This window comes from Sturnira hondurensis, unplaced genomic scaffold, assembly GCF_014824575.4.
Source record: "Sturnira hondurensis isolate 20B ecotype Veracruz unplaced genomic scaffold, ASM1482457v3 Scaffold0009944, whole genome shotgun sequence".
NCBI lineage: Eukaryota > Metazoa > Chordata > Mammalia > Chiroptera > Phyllostomidae > Sturnira > Sturnira hondurensis.
This window is the reverse complement of record NW_028082575.1, coordinates 67,735-80,990: the sequence shown is the minus strand read 5'-3', so window position 1 is coordinate 80,990 and position 13,256 is coordinate 67,735. Positions and strand designations below refer to the sequence as shown.

The window sequence follows — 13,256 nt, the reverse complement described above, 5'->3', positions numbered from 1 at the left end:
TTCGATGACTCAGGGCTCAGCCTCTTGGACATCACCTCAGCGCTGCTCTTGCCACCACACCCACAGTGACCCTGGGCCTTGGCCCCCCTTCCTCTTGACACTCAGTCCCTCCCAAGGGACCTGGGGCGCTGAACTCCAGGTCAGTGGGAGCTGGTGCTGCTGCTTCTGAGCTTCCCACACACTGAGGCGGGTGGAGAACACCTGCTGGCTGCCTGGGAGCTGCCCCAGCCCTACACCCCACACTCCAGCCTCCCAGCAGTGGGCAGCAGGACAAATGGCGGCTTCCTTACCCAGGGATGTGACAGCCACTATCACTATCAGTGGCACCTGAATGTGCTGCTGCTAGATGACACAGGACAGCAGGGTGAGAGTTCCAGCCCAAGTCCCCGGTGGTTGTACCCAGTCACTGGGCAGCACCCCTTGACAGCTGGCAGTGTGTGAGCAGTCACCAGCCAGAGGGACAAGGCACTGTGGCCACCTCCTGGGACCAGAGTCACAGAAAGTAAGAGCCCTCTCAAACAAGACAGAGGTTCAGACACCAAGCTCAGAAAGATTGCCATATAAAATGTGGCACACTCAGGTAAGTGTGAATTTCAGGTAAGTAACAAATCATTTTTTAATGCAAATATGGGACATACTCAGTCTAAAATTTGTTGTGTATCCAAAACTCAAATATAACCCCAGCACCTTGTATTTGTTATCATTGTTTACTTTTTGTTGTTTGCTTATTTTGCTAAACCTGGCAAACCTACATTCAGGTAGAGTCTAAGAAACTCTTCCGGGTGTGCTCAGGGAGTCACTGAACCCCCCACAACCCCACCCCCAGGAAAGGAGGCCTGCCTTCCATGGAGGGTGTTTTGGAGCCTACCTGAGGCCCTACTAGGTGCACAGGTGAGGAAACCCTGAGAGGCTTGGGCTCCAACAAGCCCCCTGAAAACACAGTGATAGCTGAGAAACACACGTCAAACAATTCTTTATTAGTTGGCTTGTCTTCCTGCCTGGGGCAGGACCCAAAACACATCTCCCCACCAGCAGGGCCTGGCTTGGTCCATCCAGACAGGACCCTAGAAGTCACAGCCATCCACCCAGTCGCTGAGGTCCTGGCCCTGGCAGTGACGCCTCCAGGCCTCCCTGAGGGTGCAGAGGGGGCAGAGAAGAGGCCAATCAGCTGCAGCCTCCAGCCCCTGCTCAGAGAAGAGCAGGAAGGAGGCTGGTGCTCTGAACCAGAACTGAGGAGAGCAAAGGGGTTAGCAAGGAAAAGGGAGAAAGGGAAACGGTGTCACATAGCAGAACTGCCTAGAAGAAGTCAGAAAGGAACAGAATGGCCCTCAACAATGGCCATCTACATAGCCTCCTTATTTCCCCAGTGGGGTGACAGAGTGACACGCTCCAGTTCACTCAGGGGCCAGCGCAAAGGCCTGAGTCCTGGGGTCCAGTCCGATGCTCTTTTCTTACATCACGCTGCCTCTGTGGACACGATGCCCCCTTTACATGACACATCCCCCTGCCACATCCATCCCCCATTCACCTGTCCCCACCCTCCTCCCCAAGCCCTGTAAGGTAGGTGGGGCAGATACTATGTTCCCTGTATTCCACATGAAAAAATGGACTGAGATACAAATCTACTTGCCCAAGGGTGAGAGCTAGTGACCAACAGAGCTGAACCCACACCCAGTTCTCCTGGGTCTTTCAACTGTTGGTGACTATAGTTTATAGACTCAGGGCTGTGACTTGTTCCAGCATCATGCTGGCATCATGAGGAAGATAAGTGAGATCCTGGGGTTGTGGGGACCCTTGGTCCCAGTTCCCAGAGTTTCCAGATTAGTAACTAGTATCCTCCCTGAGGGCAATGCCAGAGGGCTCAATGACCAGGAGTCTCCCTAAGGAACCTCTATTGCTTTATCGAACCAGCGTGGTCTACTGGGTTCTTGTCTCTTCCTTTAGACTGTGAGCCCCCTGAGGGCAAGGACTTGGGTCTCAGCCATCTCTGAAGCCCAGCACCCAGCACAGAGCAGTGCTCCCTGTGTGCATGTGGAGGCGTAACCTGCAAGCTTTTCGCCTTCTGGGACCACTTCCTATCAGCCTTGTCCACCTCTAAGAAAGTATCCATGCCACGAGGTCACTCCGGGGTAAAAAAGAGAGTTGTTCTTAGATTTATCCAAAAGGACCAGTGTCGTCCATTCCAGGGTGGCACCCTCAAGGCCTCAAGTCCTGGGATTCCTGCTGAGCCAGGTTCACACTTCCTGATCTGATACACGTGTGCCACGTCCTGTGCTGCCTGCCTTGCTCCACCTCCAATTCCTAGGGTTTCAACTGCTCTCAAACCTCATGTCTCCAAAGCTGAGGGCCCTGTCGAGGCCCATCTCAGGCCTTCTCTGTATTCCCAGCCATGTTCACCTCCTCCTCTCCCTCCCTGACCACAGAGCCCCTGTCCCTGGGCCTCCCCACAGCCCTTCATTCCCAGACCTTCTGCTGTCCATGCCCTGGGGAACCGTCCTCGTCCCAGCCCCTCAGCATTCACTTACCCTCCTGAGAAGGCTCCTGCACTGGTCCCCCTGCCTCTAGTCCCTCCCTAGACATCTGCCTTCTGGTCACTTCACCAGCCTTGTCACTGTCCCATCTGTCTGTGGCTCTGGTGACACCTGCCACCCTGGAGTGTCTGCCCCTGATGGTCTCACTTCCAGAAATGTGAGTAAAGGAGGCTGCAGACTCTAAGTGCATCTCCCAGCAGAAGAGGCTGGGGGGCTATGGGGCTGCTGCCTGGAGGACCCTCTGTGAACCAGAGGTCTAGTCTGGTGCCCCACTGATGCAAATTTCACTCCCCAGCCCAGAAGGAGACCTGCCTGTCATGTGGGAAAGATGCTGGAAAGGTGAAGGCTGACAGGGTGAGGCTCTGGAGAGCCCACCCTGTTTCCAGTAGGGGATTTAGTATTTCATCGATTGTGCCCCACAGCTTTACATAAAAGTTAGCTGGACAAAGATGCCACAGATGAAAAACAAATGAAAGAGGCTTGCTGGACGCAGACCCGGTGGGCCTGGAGGCAGACATCCTGACAGAAGCAAAGCCTGGGAGAGCCCGGCCTGGCATGACCCCGAGTGAGGGGCTTATCCTCCCTGAAACTCTGGGTGTTGTCTGTAGACTCTTCAGGGGTAGAAATTCCTGCCACTGGAAGGATGGCAGATGAGACTGTGATGCCATAGAATTAGGGCCTGGGACATAGCGGGCACTCAGAAAAGGTGCGTTCCCTCTGCTGTCCCCCAGTCCTGGCCACCTCCCCTTGGGAGATCCAGCCCAGTTACTCACCAGCTGCTTAGACCCTGGGTCTCTTGACTTATCTTCATGGCGCAGATAACAGTGTCCTTGAGGTTGGGATTCAATAAGTCTGCAGTGCAAGGCAGAGAAACATGTTGAGGGAGCAAGGTCAGAGCTGGTCATACATGAAGAATATGTCTCTCAGATCAACTGGCCAAGATGGAGGCATAGGTGGAAATACTGTACCTCCTTGCACAACTAAATTTAAGAACAACAAAGATTTAGAAACAAAAACACAACCAAAACAGACAGAAAATTGAACTGTACCAAAGTCCGAGAACAACGAACCATTCACCCAGGCAGGTAAGAGGGGCGGAGCCAGTGGCCAGTGGCAGAGAAGGGTCGAGGCAGGGAAAAGTGATGGCTGCTGGACCAATCCAGGAACTGTTGGCAGTTCCCAGGTGTGGGGTGGCAATGGGCAGACCCAGTGAGGGTGCAAGGTGGTGGCTGACCGAGGTCACACATTCACACACAGATAAACCAGGTGAAAAAACAAACAGTGAGACAGACCGTATAACGCAGGGCTCCAGCACTGGGAAATAAAGTCTAAAAGCACCGATGGAGAAAACTTTTGGGGGCTGAGGTGCCAGGAGAGACTCGCAGTGTCACAGAAGAGATCACTGGAGAGACCCACAGGGTTCTAGAACATACACAAGCCCACTCACCGGGAACCAGCACCAGAAGGACCCAATTTGCTTGTGGGAAGTGGCAGAGGGGGCTGAAATCCGAGAGAGAGCCATTGCCCCTCTGACTCCACCCCCACATACAGCATTACAACCCAGCAAGACAGGTTGCCCTGCCCTGGTGAACACCTAAGGCTCCGCCCCTCATACATAACAGGCACAACCAGACCAAAACATTATGGCTCAAACAGAAGAACAACTCAAAGCCTCAGAGCCAATATTTCAAAGCAACAAAGAGATTGGCCAACCTATTGTATGCACAGTTCAAAATACTGGTGATCAAGATGCTCACAGAACTGGTTGATTTTAGTCACAAATTAGATGAAAAAATGAAGACTAAACTAAGTGAAATGAAGCAAAATGCACAGGGAACCACTAGTGATGGAAAGAAAACTGGAACTCAGATCAATGGAGTGGAACAGAAGGAAGAAAAAAACATCCAACCAGAAAAGAATGAAGAAATAAGAATTTAAAAAAATGAGGAGAGGCTTAGGAACCTCCAGGACATCTTTAAACGTTCCAACATCTGAATTATAGGGGTCCCAGAAGGGGAAGAGGAACAGCAACAAGTGGAAAACTTATTAGAATAAATAATAAAGGAGAACTTCCCCAAAGTTCTGGTAAAGGCAATAGACTTCCAGGAAATCCAGGAAGCTCAGAGAGTCCCAAAGAAGTTGGACCCAAGGAGGAACACACCAAGGCACATCATCATTACATTAGCCAAGATTAAAATTTAGGAGAGAATTCTAGAAGCAGCAAGAGATAAGGGGACAGTCACCTACAAAGGAGTACCCATCAGACTGTAATCTGATTTCTCAAAAGAGACCTTACAGGCAAGAAGGGGCTAGAAAGAAGTATTCCAAGTCATGAAATCCAAAGACCTACATCCAAGATTGCTCTACCCAGCAAAGCTTTCATTTATAATAGAAGGGCAGATAAAGTGCTTCTCAGGTAAAATCAAGTTCAAGGAGTTCATCATCACCAAGCTCTTATTATATGAAATGTTAAAGGGACTTATCTAAGAAAAAGAAGATAAAAATATGAACAATGAAAGGACAGCAAACTCACAGTTATTAACAACCATACCTAAAACAAAAGCAGACTAAGTGGACAGCTAGATCAGGAGCGGAACCATACAAATGGAGATCACATGGAGGGTTAGCAACAGGGAAGTAGGAGGAGAAGAAGGGGGGAGAAGGTACAAAGAATAAGTAGCATAGATGGTGGGGACAAAATGGACAGGGTGGAGGGCAAGAATAGTATGGGAAATGCAGAAGCTGAAGAACTTGTGACACATGGCGTGAACTAAAGGGGAGGAATGAGGGGGAGGGGGTGTGCAAGGAGGAGGGGAATGAAGTGGGGGAATGGGACAACTGTAATGGCATAATCAATAAAATATATTTTTAAAAAAGGAATGTGCCTCTGTGTCTGTTTCTCTCCCTGACACACACACACACACACACACTCACACACACACACACAACCTTCCATCCTAAGCCCAGCCCTGTTTCCTGACCCCTCTGGAAGCACGTGTCTCGCTCTCTCTTTCATCTTTTATCAGAAGCAATTCCCACTCTATTCCCTTAGGTTTCAGAACAGCCTCACACCTGGGACGCTAAATCTAATTCATGGAGGATCCACCTTCATCATTTAGCCCATCCGTTCTCCTTGGTAAGACCAGCAGGATGTAAGGGGATCCATATTCAGAGATAAAGGCAAGAGGAGCAAACAAAATTAGAAAGAAGCCGAGGCTCAGGCCTAGCCCTACCTGTGCAGTACATGTGGCAACCGTTGGTGGCATTTTCACTGAGATTTCTGCACCACTTCCGGCTGTTAATCTGGAAGATGCCATAGTTGGTGCTTCCATCAGGTTCATAGTCCACAGCACCTGAGTCAAATCCGCTTGCAAAATAAGCTAGACAGATCCCTGCAGAGGGTGGAGACATAGGCCTGTGGGTCACATGGTCAAGGCCAACCCTGACCAGCTCACAGTGCAGGTACCACCCAGTAGCTCCTTTGAGCCTCAACACCTGCTTCGAGGTGGTCAGGGAAGGTGCCTGACCTCATACTTGACAGGCCAATCCACTGAGGCTCCAAGAGACAAACTGACTTACTCAAGGTTACAGACAACTACCAAATAGCAAGAGTCAAGCCTGGACCTTGGGCCTGCTGCCCCTGGGCCGGCAATCCTCCCACTGTCTCATTATTCTGTACTAGGTGAAGCTCAAGAAACGTCTGGAATGAATAACAACTAAATCTTTCAAGGCAAGATTAGGATTATGCAGATGGGACCTACAGAGGGGGCTAGAACAAGGGGAAAATGGGTCCACGTGGGGCTTTACTTCACAGCCTCCCAAAACTGCCCAGAGCTTGGAAAGTTCTGTAGTACTGGGTTCCTCAGTTTGCCCTAAGCATCCATGGGAATGCCTGACAACTGTGCCAAGATAAAGATTAGGGGATTAAACTGTTTTGTTCCTTTGAATCCTGACATTAACTGTTGAGGAAATGAAGGGCAATTCTGATGTGGCTGCCTGATGCCTGCCTGCTACACATTCCATCAGTGCTGGGTGTTCCCTGCCTGTGACCTCACATGGCCCTTGTTTCCCAATGAGAACCAAGACTCTGAAAGCTTCTGAGACCACACCCTTTGAGAGAGGGGGAGGGGGAGAGGAGGAAGGGGAAATAGGTGATGGGAGGGGCAGGGCCAACCAGGAAGAGGGGTACTCACAGTCAGCCAAGCTGTAGCCCCGGTATCCCTCCAGGCCAAAAGTCTGTAGCACTCTGACCAGTTCACAGCGACTGTAGACCTTGGCTTGGCCGGGGGCAAGCAGACAGCTTATCAGAGAGGCAAAGGCCAGCCACAGGACCCCAGATGGGCGCAGCTGCCGCCTGGCTTCCATGCAGGCTGCAGAGGTGGAGCCCTCACCACACTGGCTCACAGCTGGGCTTTGGGATGGCAGGCAGCTCAGCAGTCCTGGTCGTCCTCTCCCGAAGTCCACCCCTTAGGAGGATGGGAAAAAACGGAGAAAGGGGGAGGGCTCCAACCCTGCCATCCAGCCCCTGCAGCCCCAATGGAGCCTCAGCCAAACCTGGAGATCCAGCAGAGGGTTCCCTGAGCCCAGCAGCTCTCCCCCCAACCCTGCTTCACAGCACCCTGCCCCAGAAGGTACGGGAAGAGGTGAGGATAGGGGGGAGAAGATGAACACACTTTGAGCTCCATACTAATGCCAGGCATGATTGAATCCTGAGCCCCACAGTCTCATAACTGGGAAAGGGCAATGTCACGTGGTGTGCCACGTGACATGCGTTTCTCAACGCATGTGGTTTGCCCCCCCAGGCCCATCCTCTCTGGTTCTGGAGGCCAGTCCCCAATATCACGAAAAACATTCACATCTAGTTATGACCTCCTCCCCAACTCTGACTCACCCAGCCCCTCCCATGGCCTTATCACCCCTGCATTCAGCATCACCCCATTATTCCCCGACTCTGACACCTTCCAGTCTCTCCCTGACTACAGCCTCTGCCAAACTTTTCCACGTCTCTTGTGAACTTCACTGCAGCACATTCACCCTCCACCTTTAAGGTCAAAAAGCAAAACAGCGGCACAACATCAAGAATGGATGTGTGACCTCCACCCACTAGAGCTTCTAGTCACCAAGGATGGCAAAGAGGGTTATGGATGTGGCTTTGCTATAAGACCTGAGTTTGAAGCCCACCTCTATGGTTTATGACATCCCTGACTTTGGACACTTCCCAAGCCTCATTTTTATCATCCATAAAGTGAGGACACTAATATCATCAGGCTCATGGGAGTGCTGAAAAATGAATGAAAAAGAAAGGCACTCAGAGAACCTGGCTCTTTGCACTAAAAATAGGCTCATTGTTATTTCTGCTATGAATGAAGTAATTGCACCTGCAGTAATGCTTGTCTTTGGACAGCTTTCTCTCTCTCGTGTCCCTCAAATAGTGTTCAAGACCCTCATTGCTGTCCTCCAGCTGCCCTGCCTGCAATGTCCCACCTGTTTGCTCCAAACAGACCTCAACTCCTGCCTCATCAGGGAGACAGCAAGGCGGTCACCTGTGAACTCCCTGTTTCTGCCTTGGCCCATTGCACTTACAGACACATCAGGCGCCTTGTGCACCCTCACTGCACCCTCAGCTGTGCGGAGGTGGTGCCTCTACCTCAGCGAGGCCTATATTTGCTCCAAACTCTGGGTTTCACCCTTCCATGTTGCTGAGCCTTGCTCCACAGGCCACCTCCTCTCTCAAGGTCCTCAGCATCTTCCCGCACCAGCTCCATCTTCCTCTGGGTGCATAGGTGGACTTATGTCTCCAGCTGACAGAACACCTTCCCTTCACTCTTGTCACTCTCTGCCCTGTCCTGTCTCTCTCCCTCTCTTCTCATCTAAACCTCTAGGGGGAAAATTACCATTTTCTCACCTTCCATTTGTTTTTCAACCCAGTGAAATTCAGCTTCACTGCCCCCATGGTCCGGGAACAGCTCCACTCGGTCCTGTGGACCCTTGTCAGGTCTGTCTGACAGGAGCTCCCAGCAGCACTCACACTGAGGACCACCCCTCCATGCTGGACTCCCTGCCTGCCTCTCTCAGCTTCCCATGCTCCCCTCTCCCAGGTCCTCACCTTCCTCAGACCATTGCTGCTCGTTCTCCTTGAGGAATCCACTCCTGCCCAGGTCCTACCTGCTGCTATGCTTCCAAGCCATTCTATGCCCAGCCCTCTTCTCTTCCGCCTCAGGAGGATGCCCACCAACCTGCAGGTGGCCACTTTATTGGACACCTTCCTCTGAGAAGCAGCCCTTTGTGCTGCTGCCTCCTGGGCATCTCCACTTGGAGGCCCCAGTCTCCTCAAACTAAGCACATCCAAACCAGAACTCATTATCCCACCAAATCTCCTCTTCCTTAGGTCTCCCCTTTCCTGGATAAAAGATTCTTGGTTTTACACCATGATGTTGTTCCAAATCGGAAATAGGAGTGTCGTTCTTCACTCTTTCTCTCCTTCACTGCATCCTTCACCCTCCCAACCAATCAGTCCCAAAGTGCTGGGGATTGCACTTTCCCTCCAGAGTCCATCTCACCATTAGTTCATACCACTTCATGGTGCGAGGATGGTCTTCTTCTACCCAATTCTAACTCTTTTTCCAAAGAAGAGTTAGAAAACTCTACACCCGTTTTCCAGCATGAAATCATTAAACAGAAAGCTCCTAACGCTGAAGGCTCCCTTCATCTCTGCTCCTAAGCTCACTCCACAGCCCCACCTCCCATGATTTAGTCCTTCAGACCCCTCTCTCGTTCACATTAAGTTCCAATACTGCCATCTGTCCACCTCACGATGATCCTGCCGATTAGCACAGAACATCTCCCCTCTCCTTTGCATGGCTTCCTCTTCCTCATACTTTAGGGGTCCCATCCTCTAAGGTGAGTTCTCCAGCAAGACTCTCCTGGCAGGCCACTGCTCCCCAACACCCCAGAGCACCCCGTGCCTCTGCTCCTCCTCTGCCGCACTGGACTGTGATGCATCAGTCTTCCCAGCACCAGGTGAACTTGCTCTGAGCAATGGCTGTCTTATTTCTCTTTGTCTCCTAAGGGGCTAGCAGACTTGGTGGTATGCAGTGGCTGTTCAATGGATGCTACTTCAATAGAAACATACCGAAGTTGTGACCACAAAGTATGTGTCCTTCCCATCAAGTGCGGGGAAGGAAGGGGAGGACAATGAACTTGAGTCCTTCAAAGCAGGCAGACACTGTGCGAATGTTTTCTAGGTTAATCTCATCTAATCCACTCAACAATCCAAGGGGGATATGATTACGATCCCCAATTCACAGATGAAGAAATGAAGTTGACTGCTATACAGAGACTGGTTTTGCTTTTTTATGGCAAAGTGACTTAAATGTAACTTTACCCTGAGCATTCCACAGCAGGTCTACAGTCATCAGGATTCAGGTTGGTGGATGAGAGACCAGACCCCTACCAGCATGGCCGCTCTCCCTGAACTCATCCCTCTCCCAGCATCTCTTACCACCACCTTTCTTTTTCCATCCCCCTCATTGGCCAGACCCACCCAGGGACCTTGTCACCAGATGCAGAAAGAGGGGTTAGAGGCTCACTGACCAGGTGTCGTTCCCACCAAAGCTGACTCAGTAGTGAAAGTGCCAAAACTCAGTCAGCTCAGGCCAGCAACTGTGGTCCTGCCTGGTCCCAAGCAATGGCCTTAAGAGAATGATAGGGGAGGGCAGGTTCTATACTGATGTAGCACCTTCTGGAACTTTCTAGTTCTGTGACCTCATTTCTAGAACCATCTCTCACTCACTCAGCTTTCACTGGAGCCTCTCAATTTCAGAGCCCTGGGGACATATGAGGAGTATCTAAGCACACTTCTCAAGCCAGCTGTATACACACTAACACACACATACACATGTACACACATGTACACACAATACCTCAGAGGGCAACCCTTCTCCTCCCCACAGACCCCTCAGGTCATTACCCAGCATGTTGCCTGGGCCCACCACCTTCCCAGGCCACCTGTCTCTCCCTCAAACCTTTCTCACTGGCAGAAGGATCTTCTCGAATGCTGAGCCACATCCCACCCCCTTTTCTCCAGCTGCATGATGACTGTTCAGGTAGATGAGCCTGGAACAAAGACGATGCTGTCCACCCTAAAGTTGGAGGGACACAGAAGTGAAATGAAAAGGCATGTGACCACCATGTCTGTGCCCCACAAGCGCCTCACAGGGAAAGCAGGTGGCACAGCAGTTAGAACCTGGGCTTGGAGTCACCCCACCTGGGCAGGAACCCAGGTGATGCTGCCTACCAGCTGGGTGGCCCAGGAAGAGTGACTTGACCTCTCAGGCTCCTCAGGTCTCACGTAGGAATAACAATTCCTGAAACATCCTCTACATGCTTAGTCCTTAAAGCCGAGCGTGAGGACTCAAAGTGCTCAGTACACAGGCACACCAACGGCTACGGGCAGGGCAGGGCTGCACACTCGGGAAGTTGCACAGGTGCACCCCTCCTGCCTGGGCCCCGCCCCAGACCCACCGGGTTAGAACTGAGTGTTGCCGCTGCAACAGTCACTGTTTATGTCCATTCTTTCCTTCTAAAAAATTGTCATTGTGTTTCAAACATTTACCATGACATGTGCCCTCAACAGATGTTCGAGTGTGCAATGCAGCACCGCTGACCTCAGGTACAGAGCTGCCCAGCAGCCCTCTTACAGCTCATTCATGCTGCTTACCTGAGTCTCTGTGTCCACGCATTAGGAACCTCCTATTTCCTGCCCCTCCACCCTATGAACTTGACTATTTTGGATGCCTCATGGAAGTGACATCATGCAGTATATGTCTGTCAATGCCTCTTTCCCTTAGCCCAATGTCCTCCAGGTTCATCCATGTTGTCCCATTATGCAGAATTTCCTTCTTTTTTAAGGCTGAATAGTATACCATTGTGTGTATAAAACGTGTAACTTCTTTATCCGTTTCTCTGTCCATGGACATTAGCATGTTTCCACCTCTTGGCCATTCTAAATAATGCTGCACTGCACATGGGAGTGGAAATATCTCTTCTGGATCCTGGATTCAATTCTCTCAGACAAGGACCCAGAAGTGGCATTGCTGACTCAGGTGGTAGTGCCATTTGTTGGTTTGAGGAACCCCACTCTCTTCTCCACAGTGGCTGCACCGTTTGCATTCCCACCAGCAGGGGGCAGGAGTTCCAACGTCTCCACATGCTTGCCAACACTTGTCCTCTGAGGTGTGAGTATATTTATAAAACAGCCTCACTGACAGGAGTGAGGATATCTCACTGGGCTTTACATTTACATTTCCCTAGTGATGGAGATGCTAAGCATTTTGCCCCATATATCTGTTGGTCATTGGCATGTCTTCTTGGGAAAAATGTAATTAGGCATCAGCATTTCTTAAAAGCTCCCAGATGACTCCAGGGTGCAACCCGGCTTGAGCCTTATTCAGGGGAAAGAGTCTGGACTTGAGTTCGATAAACCTGAGTTCAAAGTCTTGCTCTGCCCTGACGGGCTCTTTAGTCTGGAGGCGTTCACCGTCATTTCCTCATCTATCTCGTGGAGTTGAAACCCTGGCCCGGCCCCCGGAATCATGGTACTTAGTCTCCCCAAGTCTTGTTTGGCTCCTCTGTAAAATGGGAACACTCCCCCTTCTCTGTCTCCATACACAGAAATGCTGACCACTTAGATCTCTCCATTTCACTATTGCTTTTATCGTCTGGCCCTTGGCGGTGATTCTGTCTGCTTGAGTTTGGGACTTTTTACTGCATTGGCCTGCTTTTACCATTTTATTGCTTCTTTTTATTGAGTAATCTTTCAGCTTATTTTACTTTACTGCCTGTTTTGTTATTTCCCACCCGACTTTCGCTTTTACATGGGGAATAAGAAACAGCAGCTCAAAAGGAACAGTTGTGAGGGCAGACGAAGGCCCTGGAGGGGAGAGGCAGGTCTTCATTTCTCAGCTGAGCTCTGCAGGAGTCTTCCCTGTTTCCCCAAAGGCAGCTCGGATTCTGGGCTGTATCTTAGTGGAGGTCCTCCTCTGACTCTCTTCAGGGTCAAGTTCCCCAGCAGCTTCTCTTAAGTTCCTTGTTCTCAGTCCTGTCAGCACTTAGAAAAAACACCAACAAAGTTCCATGTGCCTGTGTCCCACCTCTGGCCAATTACATCAAAATCTCTGAGAGTGGGTTGTGGACACCAGTATTTTTTAAAGAATTTATTTATTTCTTTTTAGAGAGATAGGAAGGGAAGGGTTAGGGTTAGAGAAAAATCAATGTGGTTGCCTCTCACTCACACCTACCTGGGCCCTCACCTGCAACCCAGGCATGTGCCCAGACTGGTCATCAAACTGGTGACCCTTTGGTTCACAGGCCTCTGCTCTATCCACTTAGCCACACTAGCCAGGACAGAGATCAGTATTTTTTTAACATTTCCAGGTGATTCCAAAGCACTACCAGGGCTGAGACCCACTGTCCTAACCAAATTTTGACAGTTCCCTGATGTGTGATGCTCTTTTGTAGCCATGTCTCAGATGCTTTTATATACGTCACACACACCCGTTCTGCTCCAACCCTCTGCATAGGTTCCGCCCTCAAAGCACCACAGAAGCCTGACTTCGCCCCCTAGACCCCTTGGGCTGAGTGAGGAATCCCCACACGCTTGCACAGCAGTAACACCTGTGTGCTCTCGGCATGTATCACACTATGTCAGGTTTGCCTCATCACCCA

The 13,256-nt window shown here is 50.7% G+C and overlaps 1 protein-coding gene across 1 annotated transcript; it reads right to left on the bottom strand.

Moving 5' to 3' along the window:
- Positions 1–1,029: 1,029 nt before the first annotated feature.
- LOC118995230 (sperm acrosome membrane-associated protein 3-like) lies at positions 1,030–8,296 on the bottom strand. Its single transcript, XM_037058183.1, has 5 exons — positions 8,254–8,296; positions 6,725–6,997; positions 5,765–5,923; positions 3,305–3,383; positions 1,030–1,131 (listed from the first exon to the last, which is right to left on the bottom strand). Exons 1-5 carry the CDS (start codon positions 8,294–8,296, stop codon positions 1,065–1,067), a joined length of 621 nt encoding a protein of 206 aa, XP_036914078.1. The 3' UTR covers positions 1,030–1,064.
- Positions 8,297–13,256: the final 4,960 nt, after the last annotated feature.